Consider the following 16338-nt stretch of genomic DNA (forward strand, 5'->3'; position numbering starts at 1 on the left):
AATATCATCCAGCCCTGCGAAAGAAGGAAATCCAGCCATTTGCGACAACAGAGATGGACTTTAAGGCATTATGCTAAGTGAAACAGCCAGACAGAAAAAAAGACAAATACTGCATGGTATCTCACTTACATGTGGAATCTCAAAAAAAAAAAAAAAAAAATAATGCCAAACTCAACGAAACAAAGTAGAAAAGTGGTTGTCAGGGGCTGGGAGGTGGGGGAACAGGGAGAGATTGGTAAAAGATGAAGATGAATGAGGTCTGAGGATCTGAGGTATAATAGGGTGACAACAGTTGATAACACTATACTGTAGAATTGAAATTTGCTGAGAGTAGAACTTAAATGTTCTCACCCCCCGCAAAGATAAATGTGTGCAGTGATGAATATGGTCATTAACTAGATGGGGGGAGTCTAGTCACAATGTATATGTACATCAAATCACCACAATGTACTTCAAATACCTTATAATCTTATGTCAATTATGCTTCAATAAAGCTGAAATTTTAAAAAAAAACACTGTACTGGGATCAACTGGGTTGAGTTTTTAATATGCTCCCCACCCCCCATCAAAAAACCAAAAACTATGTGATCTACAAAGGGACAAGAAAAGCAGCTTCAACACGGTATACTGAAGGCCGTAATGGAGGAAAAATAAAATCATTTCATGTTTTACTCACTAAATTCAGACAATTTACCAAACTGGGTACAGAAGTAAAACAAGTCATGCCTCAGATTTCACTTGTTAAAATTCTCCCCTGCTCTTTTCTATACTGTAGGATTTAAGCATCCCAGGTCTGCTTTTTGGTTAGTGCTGAGAGAATTCTAGTGTTCCACCTTCAAAGTGCAGGCTCCCAACTACTGAGAAAAAGAAACCTGAGAGAGACAAAGGAGAAATGTTTCCTCTTTTCTTACATCTGCAGAAAAACACCCACTGTTCTGTGCTATAAAGTGAGATCTTATCAAGTGGGAAATGAAAAGCAGTCGTGAGGGTCTCCAACCTAATCTACTCAGGAACCTTGTGTAAAAATGTACATACCGTGTATTTTCTATGATTCTCAAACTGACGTCAGAATATTTATACAAAGGAGTCTTTTAAGATGTGGGAATTTACGAAGTTAGTACATTGCTCTGTGACCTGTAGATGAGCACCCTTGAAAGTCAACAATTCCAGTTGGTTTTCTTACTGAACAATCTGTTTTCATACTCGTAATATTTAAAACATGCTTGTTTTCTGAAATATGTAAACACACATGAGAGTTTTTTGAGCCAGAAAATTAACTTTGGAATTCCCTTCTCCCTATATGTATATAAGACTTATAAATCCCATGCCTCTGCTGGAGTCCTGCTGCAAATATGGAGCCAAGAGCTTTGTCTCACATAAGTCAGTACACGGGCTTGATTAAAGCATCAGACTCGCCATTTCTCCCAGCGCATCACATGACACTCCCAGCAACCGTGAAGTAGCAGGTGTCTGAAACAGATGTGGAACTGCATGTTGAAAGCATTCACATCCACACAATTGGATGAACTTCCAAAGTAATGTTTACTGAATGTATCTCGTGGGCCAAGCAGGAAGGCCACAAAGAGAACAATTCCTCACAAGGAATCTGAGATTGTCCTCAGAAGACACCCAACGACCACACAACAGGATCAGTGTGGTGACAAGGCTGGAGACAGAGGGCTGTGGGCATAAGAGAAGAAAGTGGCCCAGTCCCTGAACAATCAGACCAGGTTTCACCTAGAAGGTTCTACCTGAGCTGGGGCTTGAGGGATGAGTAAGAATCTACCAGGTGAAAAAGGAGAGGGAAGAGCATCAAGAAATGAGGAAAGGGGGTGCACATTCACTGGACTATGAGTAGAAGTTCAGCATGACTGATCTGTTATTTGTAAAGAGAACTCTGGAGGGCAAGGAGGGAGTCAAGAATGGAGTTAAGGCACCAGGCAGGTTAATTAACAACATTCACTTCATATATACGAATTTAGTACCTCCCATGTTCACAGACACTGTGCTAGGTTGTGTCTGGAGAATAAAGACAAGCAGATGGACAACGAAACCGGCAACACATGAAGTGTCACGGCCAGTGACGTACAGAGCACGCCTAGGAGTGGCACCTCCCATACCTGAGTAGCCTGGGCTGTGAAATCCAGCTGAGAGATGGATGGTGCAGAAAGGTAAAAGAGGTAGTAGATATGAAGGATACTGAGGTAGAACTACCTGGCAGAGATGCTGTTGGAACCCCACATTATCATCCTCACTGCTCCAATGCACTGTATGCTGCTGCAAGCACCTGAGTCTTTGCCTAAAGACAGCTGGGTGTGGCTTGCACAAGAGGCCGGATGAGAAGTGCCAGGGAGTGAGCATCCCTAGGAGAGGTCCTCAACCACTGTCAGATGGATAAACACCTTAGTTTGCTTGCTCCTCAGTTGGAACTCCTCTGAGCCATGGCTTACCCCGAGAACCCAGATGGACTAACTCCCAATGCCCTCAGTGGTAACGTGCTCAGTAATGTACGTTGTACTGGCCTCCCTGCCCTCCTTGTCTCAATTCCCCATTCTCATCACTTCCTGGAGTCACCTCCCCAGTAAATGACTTGTATTTAAATCCTTGTCTGAGAGTCCACCTTTGGGGAACTCAACCTGAAACAAACAGAAAAAACTTAGTCAAAGTTTAGATGATGAACATGAAGACTCAAGTGTGAGGCTTGAAGACTTCTACCTTGAGGAGACACTGACTCTGTCAATGGAGATAAGGATTCTTTAGGATGGAAAGAGGGACAGATTTGGGGGGATAGGGTGAGTTTGGAAAAATGAGCTTCAGGTGCTTAAGGGACATGTCATCTCAAAACTCCTGGAGTATAAGGTTAAAACTCTTGATCTGGGAAAAAGTGAAAAGAAACTGGACCACACAAGAGGGAAAAAACAAGAGATGACATCACATCTCACTAAAGGGCAATTACAGTGTCCTCCTTTGAGCCCAGAGCATACAAAGCCCTGGCTGTCTTCTCCAGCCGGTTTCTGTATTCCAGTTTCTCATAGTTGGAGGGGCTCACTCCTTTCAGACCATACATAACTCCCCACCAGCAGCCAGCAATAGTAGCAGTAGAATCGCTGTCTCCCCCGTGGAAAAAGGCTCGGTGGGCAAGCTCCTTCCAGGAGTCTCCCGCAGCCAAGATGGCATCGTAGGCAATCATGGGGGCGTCGTGGCCACTGCTGCCACCCCAGCCAGAGTAGCTTATGGAGGTATAGAACTGATCCCTCTCCTTGACATCAAAGGGCTTGGGGAAGATAGGGGCTGACTTGCCATCCAAAATCCCTCTAAGTTTTAGGTATTTTTCCCATTGGTCTTGAAAGTAGGACCTGTAGGAAGGAAAAATTCTATAGTCAACTGAAACAATAAATTTGAGAGGTACCAAATAGATGTGGGAACAGGGAGAATTCCAAGATGACTTCAACTTCTTGTGCTAATATCGAAATTGTATTAAAAACTCAAAATCTCTAAGTGCCATTTGTTCAATAAATTTTTGCCAAGGAGTAATATAAAGAAGGCACCAATACATGCTGCTAAATAAAACAGGAAGTTAAAGGTGAGAAATGAAGGTCTATTTTTCCTGAATTGAGAATAGTATCAAATATCACCTTCCAAAGATGAAACTTACTTGCTTTTTTTTCTTTCTTCTCTTTTTTTTTTTTTTAAGATTTTATTTATTTATTTGACAGAGAGAGATCACAAGTAGACAGAGGCAAGCAGAGAGAAAGAGAGAGGGAAGCAGACTCCTTGCTGAGCAGAGAGCCCGATGTGGGGCTCAATCCCAGGATTCTGGGATCACGACCTGAGCCGAAGGCAGAGGCTTTAACCCACTGAGCCACCCAGGCACCAGTTTTTTTTTTTTTAATAGACTCCATGCCCACTGTGGAGCCCAGTGTGTGGGTCCTGAATTCACAACCCTGAAATCAAGACTGAAACGGAGACCAACAGTTGGAAGCTCAAACAACTGAGCCCCCCAGACACCCCTTCCTTTATTATTTTTTAAAAATTATTAAAATTATTTTAAAATTAAAATTATTTTAAAAGATGATATAATAGATACATAGTAAAAAGGTTACTCTAGTCAGCCTAATTAACACATCATCTCCTTATATACTTATATCGTTTTTTTTCAAGACAGAACTTTGGGACATCACGACCACAGGTGATTCAGTAGAAAGCTTCTGGACCTCTTTATTCCAAGTAAGGTGATGTGACGTCAACTCACCAAAAAGGGAAACTGTGGCTTTACCACTTATAACTAGCTAGTGAAAAAACCTATCTCTTGGGCACTGTAACCAAGGATTTCAAAACACTGTTGTGTCATGACAACACTGAAGAAATGGGTTCTAGGAAATAAGCAGCAAAGTTCACAGCAGCATGAACTTAGCAGTATAGGATAACCACAAAACCGATAGAAGGCTAGAACACACAACAGGATCCCTACACAACAGGGAAGCCCTGCAGGTGTACTACTCATTGAGGTCTTCACTGGCTACATGGTGGCAACCATTTCTGCCACTGAACTTGAAACCCTTCAGCAGGTGGCAGGGGGAGGGGCAGTGCTGGATGCAGCAGTAACAAAAATGGATGGTGAAAACCAGGATGGTTGCTTTGATCTATGAATTCTAAGTGCCCATGTGCATGCATGTGTACACTCAGATTCAGTCTTTTTTTTTTTTTAAAGATTTTATTTATTTGTTTTAGATAGAGCACATGAGAAAGAGAGCATGGGGGCGGGGGCAGAAGGAGAGGGAGAAGCAGGCTCCCCACTGAGCAAGGAGCCCTATGTGGGGCTCAGTCCCAGGACCCTGAGACCACGACCTGAACCAAAGGCAGACGCTTAACCAAATGAGCCACCCAGGTGCCCCCCGGATTCATTTCCCAGCAGGAGCATGCACCTACCAACTTACCAGTGTTGAAGGTTCTTCTCCAAAAAGTAGCCTGATTGGATAATGTACTTTTTAGCTTCTGGTAGCACCTCCATCAGTTCTTTTCCCCATTGCCTGGGAGGCTTGCCATTCACAGCATAGGCTGTAAAAAGAGCAGAAACAAGGGCTCCCAGGTAGCCTGTAGGGTGGTGGTGGGTCATCCTGCCGCTCTCGATGCTCACCTGGATCAGCGTGTCCAGCTGGCTGTGGTGAGGGAACCGGAGGCCGATGCACATGGCACGCATAGCTGCCCCGCAGCCACCCTCATGGCTGTTAAAGGGAATTCTCCAGCCATTGGCCTCATCCGGCTTCAGCAGCAAGGCATTCTGCACTGAAGCACCCCCTGGCAAGAGTCAGGGAGAGCAAAGGCTCAGTGTAACAGAAGCAAAGGCCTCTATAGGAGGAAAGAACCAAGTTCAGTCCCTAAGTTTCTCTGATGGAAAGGTAAAGCCCCCCAAATATGATGAATGACTCCTGACTCCAAACCCCAAGCCAACACTTTTCCTAACTTCCTAACTTCCTAACTCTCACTAGCATGAGAAGACTGATGACATAAGAACCAGATTCATAGTCTTGGAATCTCTATCAGTTATTACTGAGACATCACAGTAACTCAAAAAGGTAGGCTTAACATACAAGACTTTTCTTAAATGACTAAGCTCAGGCTCAGAGCTTAAGAACCTTGCTCAAAAATCACTTCACCAGCTAGCTAGTGACTCCATCGAAACCATCAGACTCCGAACCCAAGCCCTTAGAGAACCCAGGAAAACCTGACCACGGGAGATCCTGAATGCCAGAAAGAGGCTGATAGATGGAATACCAGGCTGGGAAAAGGAGCAACGGGTTCAGAGCAACTATGTGCCTTTGGGTGCCCTATGTATTTTGTAAGCCTCATTTTTTTACTTAATATGTATCTTTTTTTATCAGTCAATATTTATTTGCATAATTTTAAATAGCTGTGAATGCATCACCATAATTAAATAAATCAGAGAACATTTAGGTTGTTTCTATTTTTATCACAACTACAAAAAAACAACCATCTCCTTGATATTGAAATCTCAGTTAACATTTTTAATGAGTGCCTTGGGCCTGCTGTATTCTCCTCCACCTGCCCGTGACCTCCACTGGCTGCACTTACCTGGTGCGCGGCCATCCATGTCTTCCATGCAGTCTTGGTAATGCTTAGCAAGTAGGGAATACAGGTGAGCCAAATCCAAGACCTTGCCGGCTTCCACAAGAGCATCTGCGGTGGCCAGGTGCATCACCGTGTCATCGCTGACTCTCCACCTCTCCACATCTATGGCATCCAAACCACCAAGCTGGGCCAGCTGCCGGTGAATCTTTTCCCCATCCCGGAGAAACTCCCACTTCCCGTTGAAGTACCCCAAGGCATCTCCAGCTGCACTCAGCAACATGGCAGCCACATACCTCTCCATCAGTCCCTCACACATGGTGAGGCTGTCCCTGTGGGAATATTAAGATACACAGAAGATGAGGAAAAGAAGAATCAAAAAAATAATGGCCCTAACTACATGTTATTGAGCACTCGCTACCTGTAGGCATTGTATTAAGTGCATCTCATTCAATTCTAACAACTGCTCTATAAGCAATGTATTAGACCCATTTTAGAGGTGAGTACATTGAGGATCACCAAGAGAATGCAGTATGAGAAACGTTATGTGCCTTGTCTTAGGTCACGGAGGTGGTAAGTGGCAGGGCTGGGATTACAGCCTAGGTCCATCTGACTTCACAGCCAACGATTTAATTTTTTAAAAATTAAAAAAAAGTTTTTTAAATTTTTTATTATGTTACATTAGTCATCATATAGTACATTGTTAGTTTTTGATGTCGTGTTCCATGATTCACCGTTTGCATATAAAACTCAGTGCTCCATGCAATACATACGCTCCTTAATACCCATCACTGAGCTAACACAACCCCCCACTGCCCTCCCCTCTAAAACCTTCAGTTTTCTTCTTGGAGTCCATAGTCTCTCATGGTTCATCTTCCCCTCCGATTCCCGCTTTGTTTTCCCTTCCTTTTCCTAATGTCCTCCATGCTATTCCTTATGTTCACAAATAAGTGAAACCACATGATAATTGACTCTCTCTGCTTGACTTCCTTCACTCAGCATAATCTCCTCCAGTCCCATCCATGTTGATGCAAAAGTTGGGTATTCATCCTTTCTGATGGCTGAGTAATATTCCATTGTATATACGGACCATATCTTCTTTATCTATTCATCTGTTGAAGGGCATCTGGGCTCTTTCCAGAGTTTGGCTATTGTGGACATTGCTGCTATGAACACTGGGGTGCACATGGCCCTTCATTTCACTACATCTTTGGGTATCTTTGGGGTAAATACCCAGTCGTGCAATTGCTGGGTCACAGGGTTCCACAGCCAACGATTTTAACTATGACTCCATCTTTGCCTCTCTGTGAGTGGCAAGGCTCTTAAATTCTACAAGTCAAACCAAGGTTGTCATTTTCTCTTTTTCACTGGGATTTGTCCTGGGAAGTATATCCCTCCTTTATTAAATAGTAGTGCGTTCCATTGGCGTCGCAATGCAGTTTGTAAAGTACCTGCTCTTTGTATCTCAGTAGGAGGCCAGGACGACAATATGCATTTTGCAGATAAGAAAACTGAAGCTCAGAGAGGGTAAATTCACACACCCAGTGATGGAGGCACTGAGACCCAAATCTTCTGATTCCAGGCCACTCCTTCTCAGCACAGATCTACTTACCTTGGGCAACCTCTTTGCACCTCAGCCACTACATCTCTAAAATGGTGACAAAATAGTAACAACCTCATTGGTTTGCTGTGAGAAGTAAATAAATAAATTTTTGTAGAGCTCTTACAACAGTGCTTAACACATAATAAGCACCATTTCATTCATAGTAACTAGGGGAAAAGATTTTTCTGTTATTGAACTAGAATCTTTCTCCCCACAACCTTCCTTTCAACAGCAGTATTTTAATTTTGTCTTTCTGCTTAATGATTTGGCTTCTAGAGTCTTGGGATCTCACCTAATATTCCCTCGACAAATCTAATCCCTGGTGAGCAAGGTACCATATGTGCATTTCCAATATTCATCGTGCCCTATTGCCTGCAGCATTCATGTTCAAAGCCCTCCACCATCTACCCCAAATCTACCCACCTACTTCACTAGCAGGGACCAGGCACTTTTAAACGCCTGGCTGCAGGTGGACTGCACTTCTGTGGGCCAGGGAGGGCAGGCCGGCAAGCACCTGGAGAAGAGTAAATGGTGAAGACAGGCTGAGCTTACCCAACAGGACTTACTGACCTTGCTGAGTTTCTTGACTCATAAATGATATTTGTAAAACGTTATTTACATATTTTATTATTTACAAACAATGCCTAGGAACAGGAGTTCTGGGCTACTACACCTGGCTCTGCCAAGAATCAGGTGTATGACTGTGGACAAGCCACCCACTCTGGACCTTGATTTCCCCGTCTATAAATAGGAGAGTGGGGGCTCCCATCTTGGGCTCCTGAGACCTTTGGAGATCAGCTTAGTTGGCTTTTAAGGACCAACTTTTAACCCCCTGTCTCCCTCCCCCAATGTCCCCAGATTCTATTCTGCCATTCCTTCTGGCTCTACCCAAAAGTGTGTTTTTGGGAGTTGCAAGCAGGGGTGGGGGACGATGACCATCTCTTTCCTTGGAAATTCTCTTTTAACATTTACACGTACTGCTCTCAGCCTTCCGCTTTCAGAACACCATTATTGCTTAAACTGCTCTTCTACCGTTCACATTCTTGGCCCCGAACTATATACTCAAATTCAAAACTTCAAAACTAAGCTCTGGACAGAAGCTTCCCGACAGTCCTCCTCCCCACCACCCCCTCCTTATTTTTCTTTTTTGGTGGTGGTGATGAGGAAACACGCCTGGGCAGGGGGCTGCGTGGGTGGGGGCCTGGTCACCACCCGGTAGACACGAGCGCGCGGGGCACGCGGGGCTGAACGCGCGGGTCTCTGGGGGAGGCAGAGGCACGCGCTGGGGCAGGGCCGAGGAGAGGCGGGTACAAGTACCTGATCGCCAGTTCTGGAGCGCGCGCGAGATGCGGGCGGGGCTGAGCGCCGGGGGTTCAGGGTGCGCGGGGAGGGCCGCTTCCGCTGTGTGGAGGCGCAGAATGACCTCACCGCGCGCGGAGCGCACCGGGAAGGGGCGGAGCCGCGGAGCCGCGCAGCCGCGTTCGGGGGCCCAGATTCGCCGGAAAGAGGACGGGTAGGGGGTTGAATGCTGTCCCCACAGCGGCGTTCCCTTTTGAGCCCCGCCGGGGGCCACGGGAGGAGTGTCACCAGATACCTGGTCTAGCTGCGGCGCTGCGCAGCCTCTAGCATTTCGGAATGTCGCGGTTCAGAGAACCGGACTCGGACTGAGTGACGATTCACCTGTAGCCCTTTGCTGATGCCTGGGAACCTTTGGTCTGTCGAGCTTTTGTGGGTTATCGTGAGCCAGCGTGTAGCCAAATACTGGGGAAAGGGTCCTGAGTGCAATGCCTTAGTCGGAACTCCCTCCCATAAAATGGGAAAATAACAGCACCTACTTCTAATGGTGGTTGTAAGGAATAAGTTAATTTTTTTTAAAGATTTTATTTATTTATTTGACAGAGAGAGATCACAAGTAGACAGAGAGGCAGAAAGAGAGAGAGGGAAGCAGGCTCCCCGCTGAGCAGAGAGCCCGATGCGGGACTGGATCCCAGGGCCCTGAGATCATGACCTGAGCCGAAGGCAGCGGCTTAACCCACTGAGCCACCCAGGCGCCCCAGAATAAGTTAATTTTAACTCATCATTTATTTTGTAGCAGTTTGGAATTTTTGCATCCTGATAGTAAATAAAAGCAAAGACAAACTAACGGTATTTTTGTTTGGATAAATTAATTATGTTACCCTTGAAAAGAATTAGAATCACTGTATGTAAGTATTCTATATACTTGTCCAAAATTTTAATTTGCTATGCCTATTTTTCTGGCTGTAATTATCCAGACTTGGCCTGAGAGTTTTGTTTTTATTTTTAATCGAGATGCAAATGCACTCCTTTGGTGTTCTGTTCATGAGTTTTAATAAATATATATATCTGAGTAGTCATAATCAAGATACAGAATATTTTCATTACTCCAGAATATTCCCTTGTGCCCTTTTCCAGGCAAACCCCCACCTCCACCTTCAACCTTAGCCAAAGTGATTTTTAATTGTTTACAGAAATCAAATCACTGCCAGCCTCTGAGGATGTAGTCAAAGTTCCCTGGTGAGGGATGTTTTTAATAAGCATTCCTATAAAACTCATAACTGTTTCAGTTTAAAATGTCTGTTGAGGATATTGTTCATATCACATAGTACTCTTTCAACAAGAATCCATGGAAAAAGTGTTTCTTTGACTTGAATATAAATAATAACTAGGGTTGTTCTTAGCCATTAGTTTCCTCTTACTTTATGCTGCCTGTTAACCTTGCTATCACTTAGACTCCTGACTCATTCATGCTACTGAATGGCTACAGATAGAGGTTTGTGCAGGACTTCTGAGCCATAAACAGTGTTGTCATCCTTCACCACCTTGTTTTACTGATTCCCATATTTATGAGCCTCCATCCCCCACTGAAAGCACATTTTTTAACTGGTTGGTTTATATACTACCCAGTGCATAAGGCCAGCCAATAGCTCTGCCTTTACTTGGGAAGAACAACCAATACACCTGAACAGTAATGCCCCAGGGTTTTCCTGAAACCCCTTCTTACTTCTCACAAACCTTAAAGGCTGATCTAGATGATACAAAATTTCCTGGAGGTTGTGCCTTATTACATTACGTAGATGACTTCCTTCTCTGATCTCTTTCCTAGCCTCTTCACAGGTGAACAGCATTCATCTGGTAAAACGTTTAGCTTTTTTTTTTTTTTTTAAACATATAATATCTTTTTATCCCCAGGGGTACAGGTCTGTGAATCGCCAGGTTTACACACTTCACAGCACTCAAAAACGTTTAGCTTTAAAGGGACATGAAGTCTCTTAAAAAAAAAAAAGAAAGAAAGAAAATTGTGCTTTGTTCAAATTCAGGTTTGCTATCTAGGGCACCGGATTTTGGAACAAGGACCTCATTTAGATCCAAATAGGGTTCATGGCATCTTGAATTTCCCAAAACTCAAAACTAGGTACCAACTATGAGGGTTTGGGGGGAATTAGCTAGCTACTGATTGTGGAAATTGTCCAAATCTCTCTCTTATGGCCCATCCCATAGATGTTTTATTTTAAAAAACTACAAACTTGACCATATTATTTAGGAAGATCAAGATGACTTAGCCTTTAAAGCCTTTAAGGAAAATAAATAAATATATAAAGCCTTAAAGGAAAGCTTAATAAATCCCTCTGCCCGTGGATATTGCGATGATCAATTTCTCTTTTTCCTTTTTGTACGTTAAAAATAAAGGAATGCTCTTAGGGTACTCACCCAAAAACATGGGGACCACATTTACCTAAAGGGTGTGTATCATAGCCAATAACTAGACCCTACTGTACAAGGGTACCCTCCCTTGTCTCAGACCATTTCTCCCATAGTTCTTTTAGTGAAGGCCACTGAAGAAATAATCATGAGATTCCCACCCACCCCCCACAACTATTCTTGCACTCCATGTGGTTGAAGCCTTTTTAAATGCTGACCCTATTCAATAGCTTTCATCTGGTTGCCTCACCTCCTATAAAATCTTCTTGCTACTTACCAGATTCTTCCTCAGTTCAATAAGTTTAACCCTGTGATTCTTCTCCCTCCATGGACAAAACCTCTCACTACTGCTTACTACTGACAAACCACGTTCTGATTCCCATAATGACTTACAGGAAACTGCTTTATCATGCCGACTTTCCATGGTTTTCTGATGTTTCTTATTTAAAAGGTAAAAATGATACATTTTGTGCGAGCTATACAGCTGCACCTCTTTGATGTTCTTGAGGTGGTACCTTTGCCTTTGGCTACCTCATCCCAACAGGCCGAATTGTGTGCTCTCACTCAGGCCTGCATTTAGCCAAAGATCCATATCCGTACAGACAGGAGTTATTCCTTTGGAGTAGCTTATGACTTTGGAATGCTATGGAAACAGCAAGGCTTCCATACTTCCAACTAAGATAAAATTTAAAATGGTTCTTACCTTCAAAAAGCCATATTATTAGATGCCATACTTCTACTGCCACTTTGGTCATTTTTCAGGTCCCTGGGCATTCCAAACACCTCACTGATGTTTCTACAGGAACACTGCACTCAGAAGAACAAACAACCATGCCTCTGTCATGGTCCACAGAAATGTTCCCACAATGATAATCGAGAAAAATTTACTAGAGATGCTCAAAAATTGGCCCCAGGAAAGGGAAAAAACTGGAAACCTCATAGCTGTTGGTTCAATAAAAAGAGAAATTTGGTTTGGCCCAAATAGAAACCTAGTCCTAGCAGAGTCCAGAAAACTCCCATTACTGACTACTACTGTACATGCATTGAATCACTGGTTCACTGATAAGATCATAACTCTTACGAACCCAGACTAGTGGGGAAATAACGACAGAACTGCAGAAAGTGCCTATTTTCTTGCCCCACCTGCCCAAAATACAACCTAGAGAAACACAAAATACAATCACCACTCCTGGACACTTTAAATTCCCCAATGGGCCATTCGAGGTTTAGCAAATGGATTTCATTCAGCTTTTCCCACCTCAGGGATAAATTATGTTTTAGTCATGGTTTGTATGTTTTTGCACTGGGCTGAAGCTTTTCCCTGTTATGCAGGCTACTGTGTCTTCTATGGCTAAAAATCCTATTATAAAATATTATACCTACTTGGTAACCCCCCTCAAACTTCATAGTGACTGGGAAACTCACTTCACTGGTCAAGTACTTGGCAACTCCTTTATGTGAGGAGGTTTCATAATGGCCCCTATACTTGGGGCAGGTCACTGTCTTGACAGCTGGAGGATGAAAAGGGCAATGTGCTCTTCCTGTATTTACTATTCTTCATAACAAGTCAGAAGCCTACCACTGGTCTACTCCACTAAATGCCCATGGCCATCTTAAACAGAAACTTCTAGGAGGCATACAGGACTCTGGGTTTGCTGAGGAAGAGATGATCAGGAATTTCTTCCTAATACTGGGAGAGTTAGTCAACCACAGCCAAGACAATAGCAGCCCAAAATTAATCACTTGACTTGTTGCCTAAAGTAGTTTTGGATAATTGAATAGCCCTCGGTTATTTACTCGCTGAACAAGGAGGTGTTTGAATAGGCAATACCACCTGTCCTATATGGATAAATTCTTCTGGGGTATTAGACCCCCAACTGCACAAAATTAGGGAACAAGCACATTGGCTACAATAAATTTCACGTAATGATCCGTGGTCCTTTGGCCTCTTTCTCTGGTTACCTTTAGATCTGGGCTCCTGGTTTAGAGCCATCACACAAACTGGATTTGTCACATTACTTTTAATTTCATTTTGTATGATCATTTTTAAACTTTGTACCTATTGCCTGTCAAGTCTTTGTAGAACCAGCATGCCAAATAGGGAGATGCTAACTCAACACTTCGAGATGATCTCCACTGGTTATTTACAACCCTGGTAATACATAAACTTCAGAAGGGAAATGCCTGAGAGTTCTCCCTCCTACCCTTCCTTGTTACTCAGGTGTGACCTGTATGTTTTCCAGCCTGTGCACTTTGCCTCTGACATGGGTCATGACAACCAGGGAAGGTCCTTTCTGGCACCAAAGGACAAAACCACTAAATGCAGAAAACCTGGCTCCTGATCAGTGATGTTTTCAAGGAAACATCTTGAACAGAAGGGGGAAATGTGAAAATGAATAAAAGAAGGCTTTGTTCACAACGGAGTCAGGCAGCCCTGAAGAAGGAAGCTCTCATGCATATACCACACATTGGAGTTTATTTTATATACGCTTACAGGAAGAAGCTTACTTTACTACAACAGCAGGAGGAGTGAAGATTTTCCCTTTGCCCATCAACAACCCAGCTAGTGAGAAACTGCCACATCTCAACCACTGAGAAGTAGCCACAACCCTGATCTCTGGCTCTTCTCCCATAAGCTTTCATTCAAAACTACCCCACCCAGCTTTCTCCATTCCTCCATAAAAGCAGACCCCTCTCACTTGTTCTCTGGATCTTGATTATGTTTTACTGGAGTTTACATGTCCCAAATTGCATTTCCTCTGCTATTCCTGAATAAACTCATTTTGCTGCTAAAATAATTGGCTATTTTATTTTTAAGGCTAACCTACTGACACTTTTTTCTCCTTGGTCAAAAATTAGAAAATATTTCTGGGACATCAAGAACATGGTCATGCAAACCGAAAGAACAATTTGTCAGTTAGCTCCAAATACCTGCAAATAACCATTACCATCTCCCTACCCCCCTCACCATTCCCCACACTCACCGGCTTAAATAATAAAGACACTTACTATCTTATATAACAAAATGTCTAGAGATGTCTAGATTAGCTTACAAAAAAATATCTTAGAAATGAGAAATCACCAGGGTTAATTCTTTGTTACCATCAAGGATCCTGTTCCTTCCATCTTTCTGCCCTGCTATTCTCACTGTGCTAGCTTTATCCCCGGGCTGACTTCTCTGACAGGTACAAAATCCATTTACAATTACAGACAATGTCTAATGAGAAAGGCTATGTCTATTCTTTCAAGAATGAAGAAACTGTTAAGAAAGCCTCTCTCTGCACCTCCTCTACTAAACCAATCACTGGCAGGCAAGTTAGATTATGAGCTCCCCTTTGATCAAGGATAGAACATCTTCCCCGAGAGGTGGGGTCTTACACAAAAACCAAGATTTCGTTCATAAAGGAAAGAGTGAATGCTGTTCTGCCAAGAAGAGCTAATATTTACCTGGCATTTTACTGGTGCTAGGGATCAGTGTAGATGCTGGAAATACAGAGGTGTTGAAGATTTAGTTCTCCACCCCCAGTTTTACTGAAGAAGACGTACTACAAGTATTGTATTACTCACCAATCCAGTATTATTTGGCATTTTGAGGCTTTTCCTGAGAAACAAACTTGTGGGACTCAGACCTGACCTCTGAGATATTTCATCTGTAAGGTGGAAATAATGATACTTTTCATAAAGAATTGTTAATGTCTTGGAGTGATCTTTATATATCTTACAGACATTAAATACCTACGGTGTACCAGGTATATGCTAGGCCCTGACCCAGGACCCTCTCTCATGACACGGACCCAGCCATGTAACCTCATTTGACGCTGCTGCCTCGTGATATTTTTAAAATGTTTTTTAATAAAATGTTTACCTTGTGGGGCGCCTGGGTGGCTCAGTGGGTTAAAGCCTCTGCCTTCGGTTCAGGTCATGTTCCCACGGTCCTGGGATTGAGCCCCGCATCGGGTTCTCTCCTTGGCAGGGAGCCTGCTTCCCTTCCTCTCTCTCTGCCTGCCTCTCTGCCTACTCATGATCTCTGTCTGTCAAATGAATAAATGAAATCTTTAAAAAAATAATAAAATAAAATGTTTACTTTGTTTAATGATAAAAGTAATGCATACTTCCAGCAGAAATGTTGGGAAAGCTTCTAAAAATTTCTCCTAAAAAAATAGCCACAAATATTCATGAAGATATATGTTCCTGAATGTCCTTTGCAGAATTGTTTCTAATAGTAGAAAGTTGAAAACAACCTCAGTATCTGTTTACATGGGAGTATGCATTTCCTTCTCCTAAATCATGGCATAATTATGGAACTATTCAAAACCATGAGGTAGACATTTAAATCAGTAGAGTTTGGATAAATAATCAAGCTTACATGGAAAGAGCTGAGAGATAATTTTGTTAGGTAAAAAAAAAATCTAATTTTAGAATGAAGAATATATATGGTCTTAGGTTAAAAAAAAGGGGGCTCTGTGTGTGTGTGTGTGTGTGTGTAAAATGACTGAAAGGGTACACATCAAGTTGTTAATGATTATGATTACCTCTCAAGGGGGTAATGGGAGAGTTTTCCAGGAGTATGGAGAAACTTTTAATCTTTCATAATCAGAATTCTTATATATTATGTGTATAAAGAAATTTTAGAAAACAGGAAAAACAGAACCACTCACATTTCATCACTCATACTGTATACAGTCTTTATTTTATGCACATGTTTTTTTTAAAAATTGGGTCATTTTGTATACAACTTTATATTCTATTTCTAATACTACACTATATACAGTGATACATAATTGATTGCAAATGCTCAGATAAGATAATGCTTCTGGAGTAAATTCCCTTTCATATTGATACAAAGAAAATGAGGCCCTGGTTCTGTTGTCCTCCAACTAAAGTAGGTCAAAGCTACTCCATTTGAAGGAAAACAGAAGAAGCATAGA

At 42.7% G+C, this 16338-nt stretch overlaps 1 protein-coding gene across 2 annotated transcripts; it reads right to left on the bottom strand.

Annotated features, from left to right (window-relative positions):
- Window positions 1-341: 341 nt before the first annotated feature.
- LOC111151469 (ADP-ribosylarginine hydrolase) lies at window positions 342-9105 on the bottom strand. 2 transcript variants are annotated; one of them, XM_022509489.1, is made up of 5 exons: window positions 9008-9105; window positions 8114-8204; window positions 6094-6419; window positions 4938-5298; window positions 1524-3356 (listed from the first exon to the last, which is right to left on the bottom strand). In XM_022509489.1, exons 3-5 carry the CDS (start codon window positions 6404-6406, stop codon window positions 2942-2944), a joined length of 1089 nt encoding a protein of 362 aa, XP_022365197.1. In that variant the 5' UTR covers window positions 6407-6419; window positions 8114-8204; window positions 9008-9105; the 3' UTR covers window positions 1524-2941. The 2 variants fall into 2 exon arrangements, with proteins under 2 accessions (XP_022365189.1, XP_022365197.1); XM_022509481.1 differs by lacking the exon at window positions 8114-8204 and having other exon boundaries at window positions 342-3356; window positions 9008-9015.
- Between the last annotated feature and the right edge of the window lie 7233 nt (window positions 9106-16338).

This window comes from Enhydra lutris, unplaced genomic scaffold (assembly GCF_002288905.1).
Source record: "Enhydra lutris kenyoni isolate GAN:26980312 unplaced genomic scaffold, ASM228890v2 scaffoldscaffold2, whole genome shotgun sequence".
NCBI classification, from domain to species: Eukaryota; Metazoa; Chordata; class Mammalia; order Carnivora; family Mustelidae; genus Enhydra; species Enhydra lutris.

Bases quoted from the DNA above. Each gene is read 5' to 3' on its own strand.
- LOC111151469 (XM_022509481.1), bottom strand. From the start codon at position 6,406: ATGTGTGAGGGACTGATGGAGAGGTATGTGGCTGCCATGTTGCTGAGT. The intron at 5,299-6,093 runs GTAAGTGCAGCC...GACTCTTGCCAG, and splicing joins CATGGATGGCCGCGCACCAG to GGGGTGCTTCAGTGCAGAAT. The intron at 3,357-4,937 runs GTAAGTTGGTAG...TCCTTCCTACAG, and splicing joins GAGAAGAACCTTCAACACTG to GTCCTACTTTCAAGACCAAT.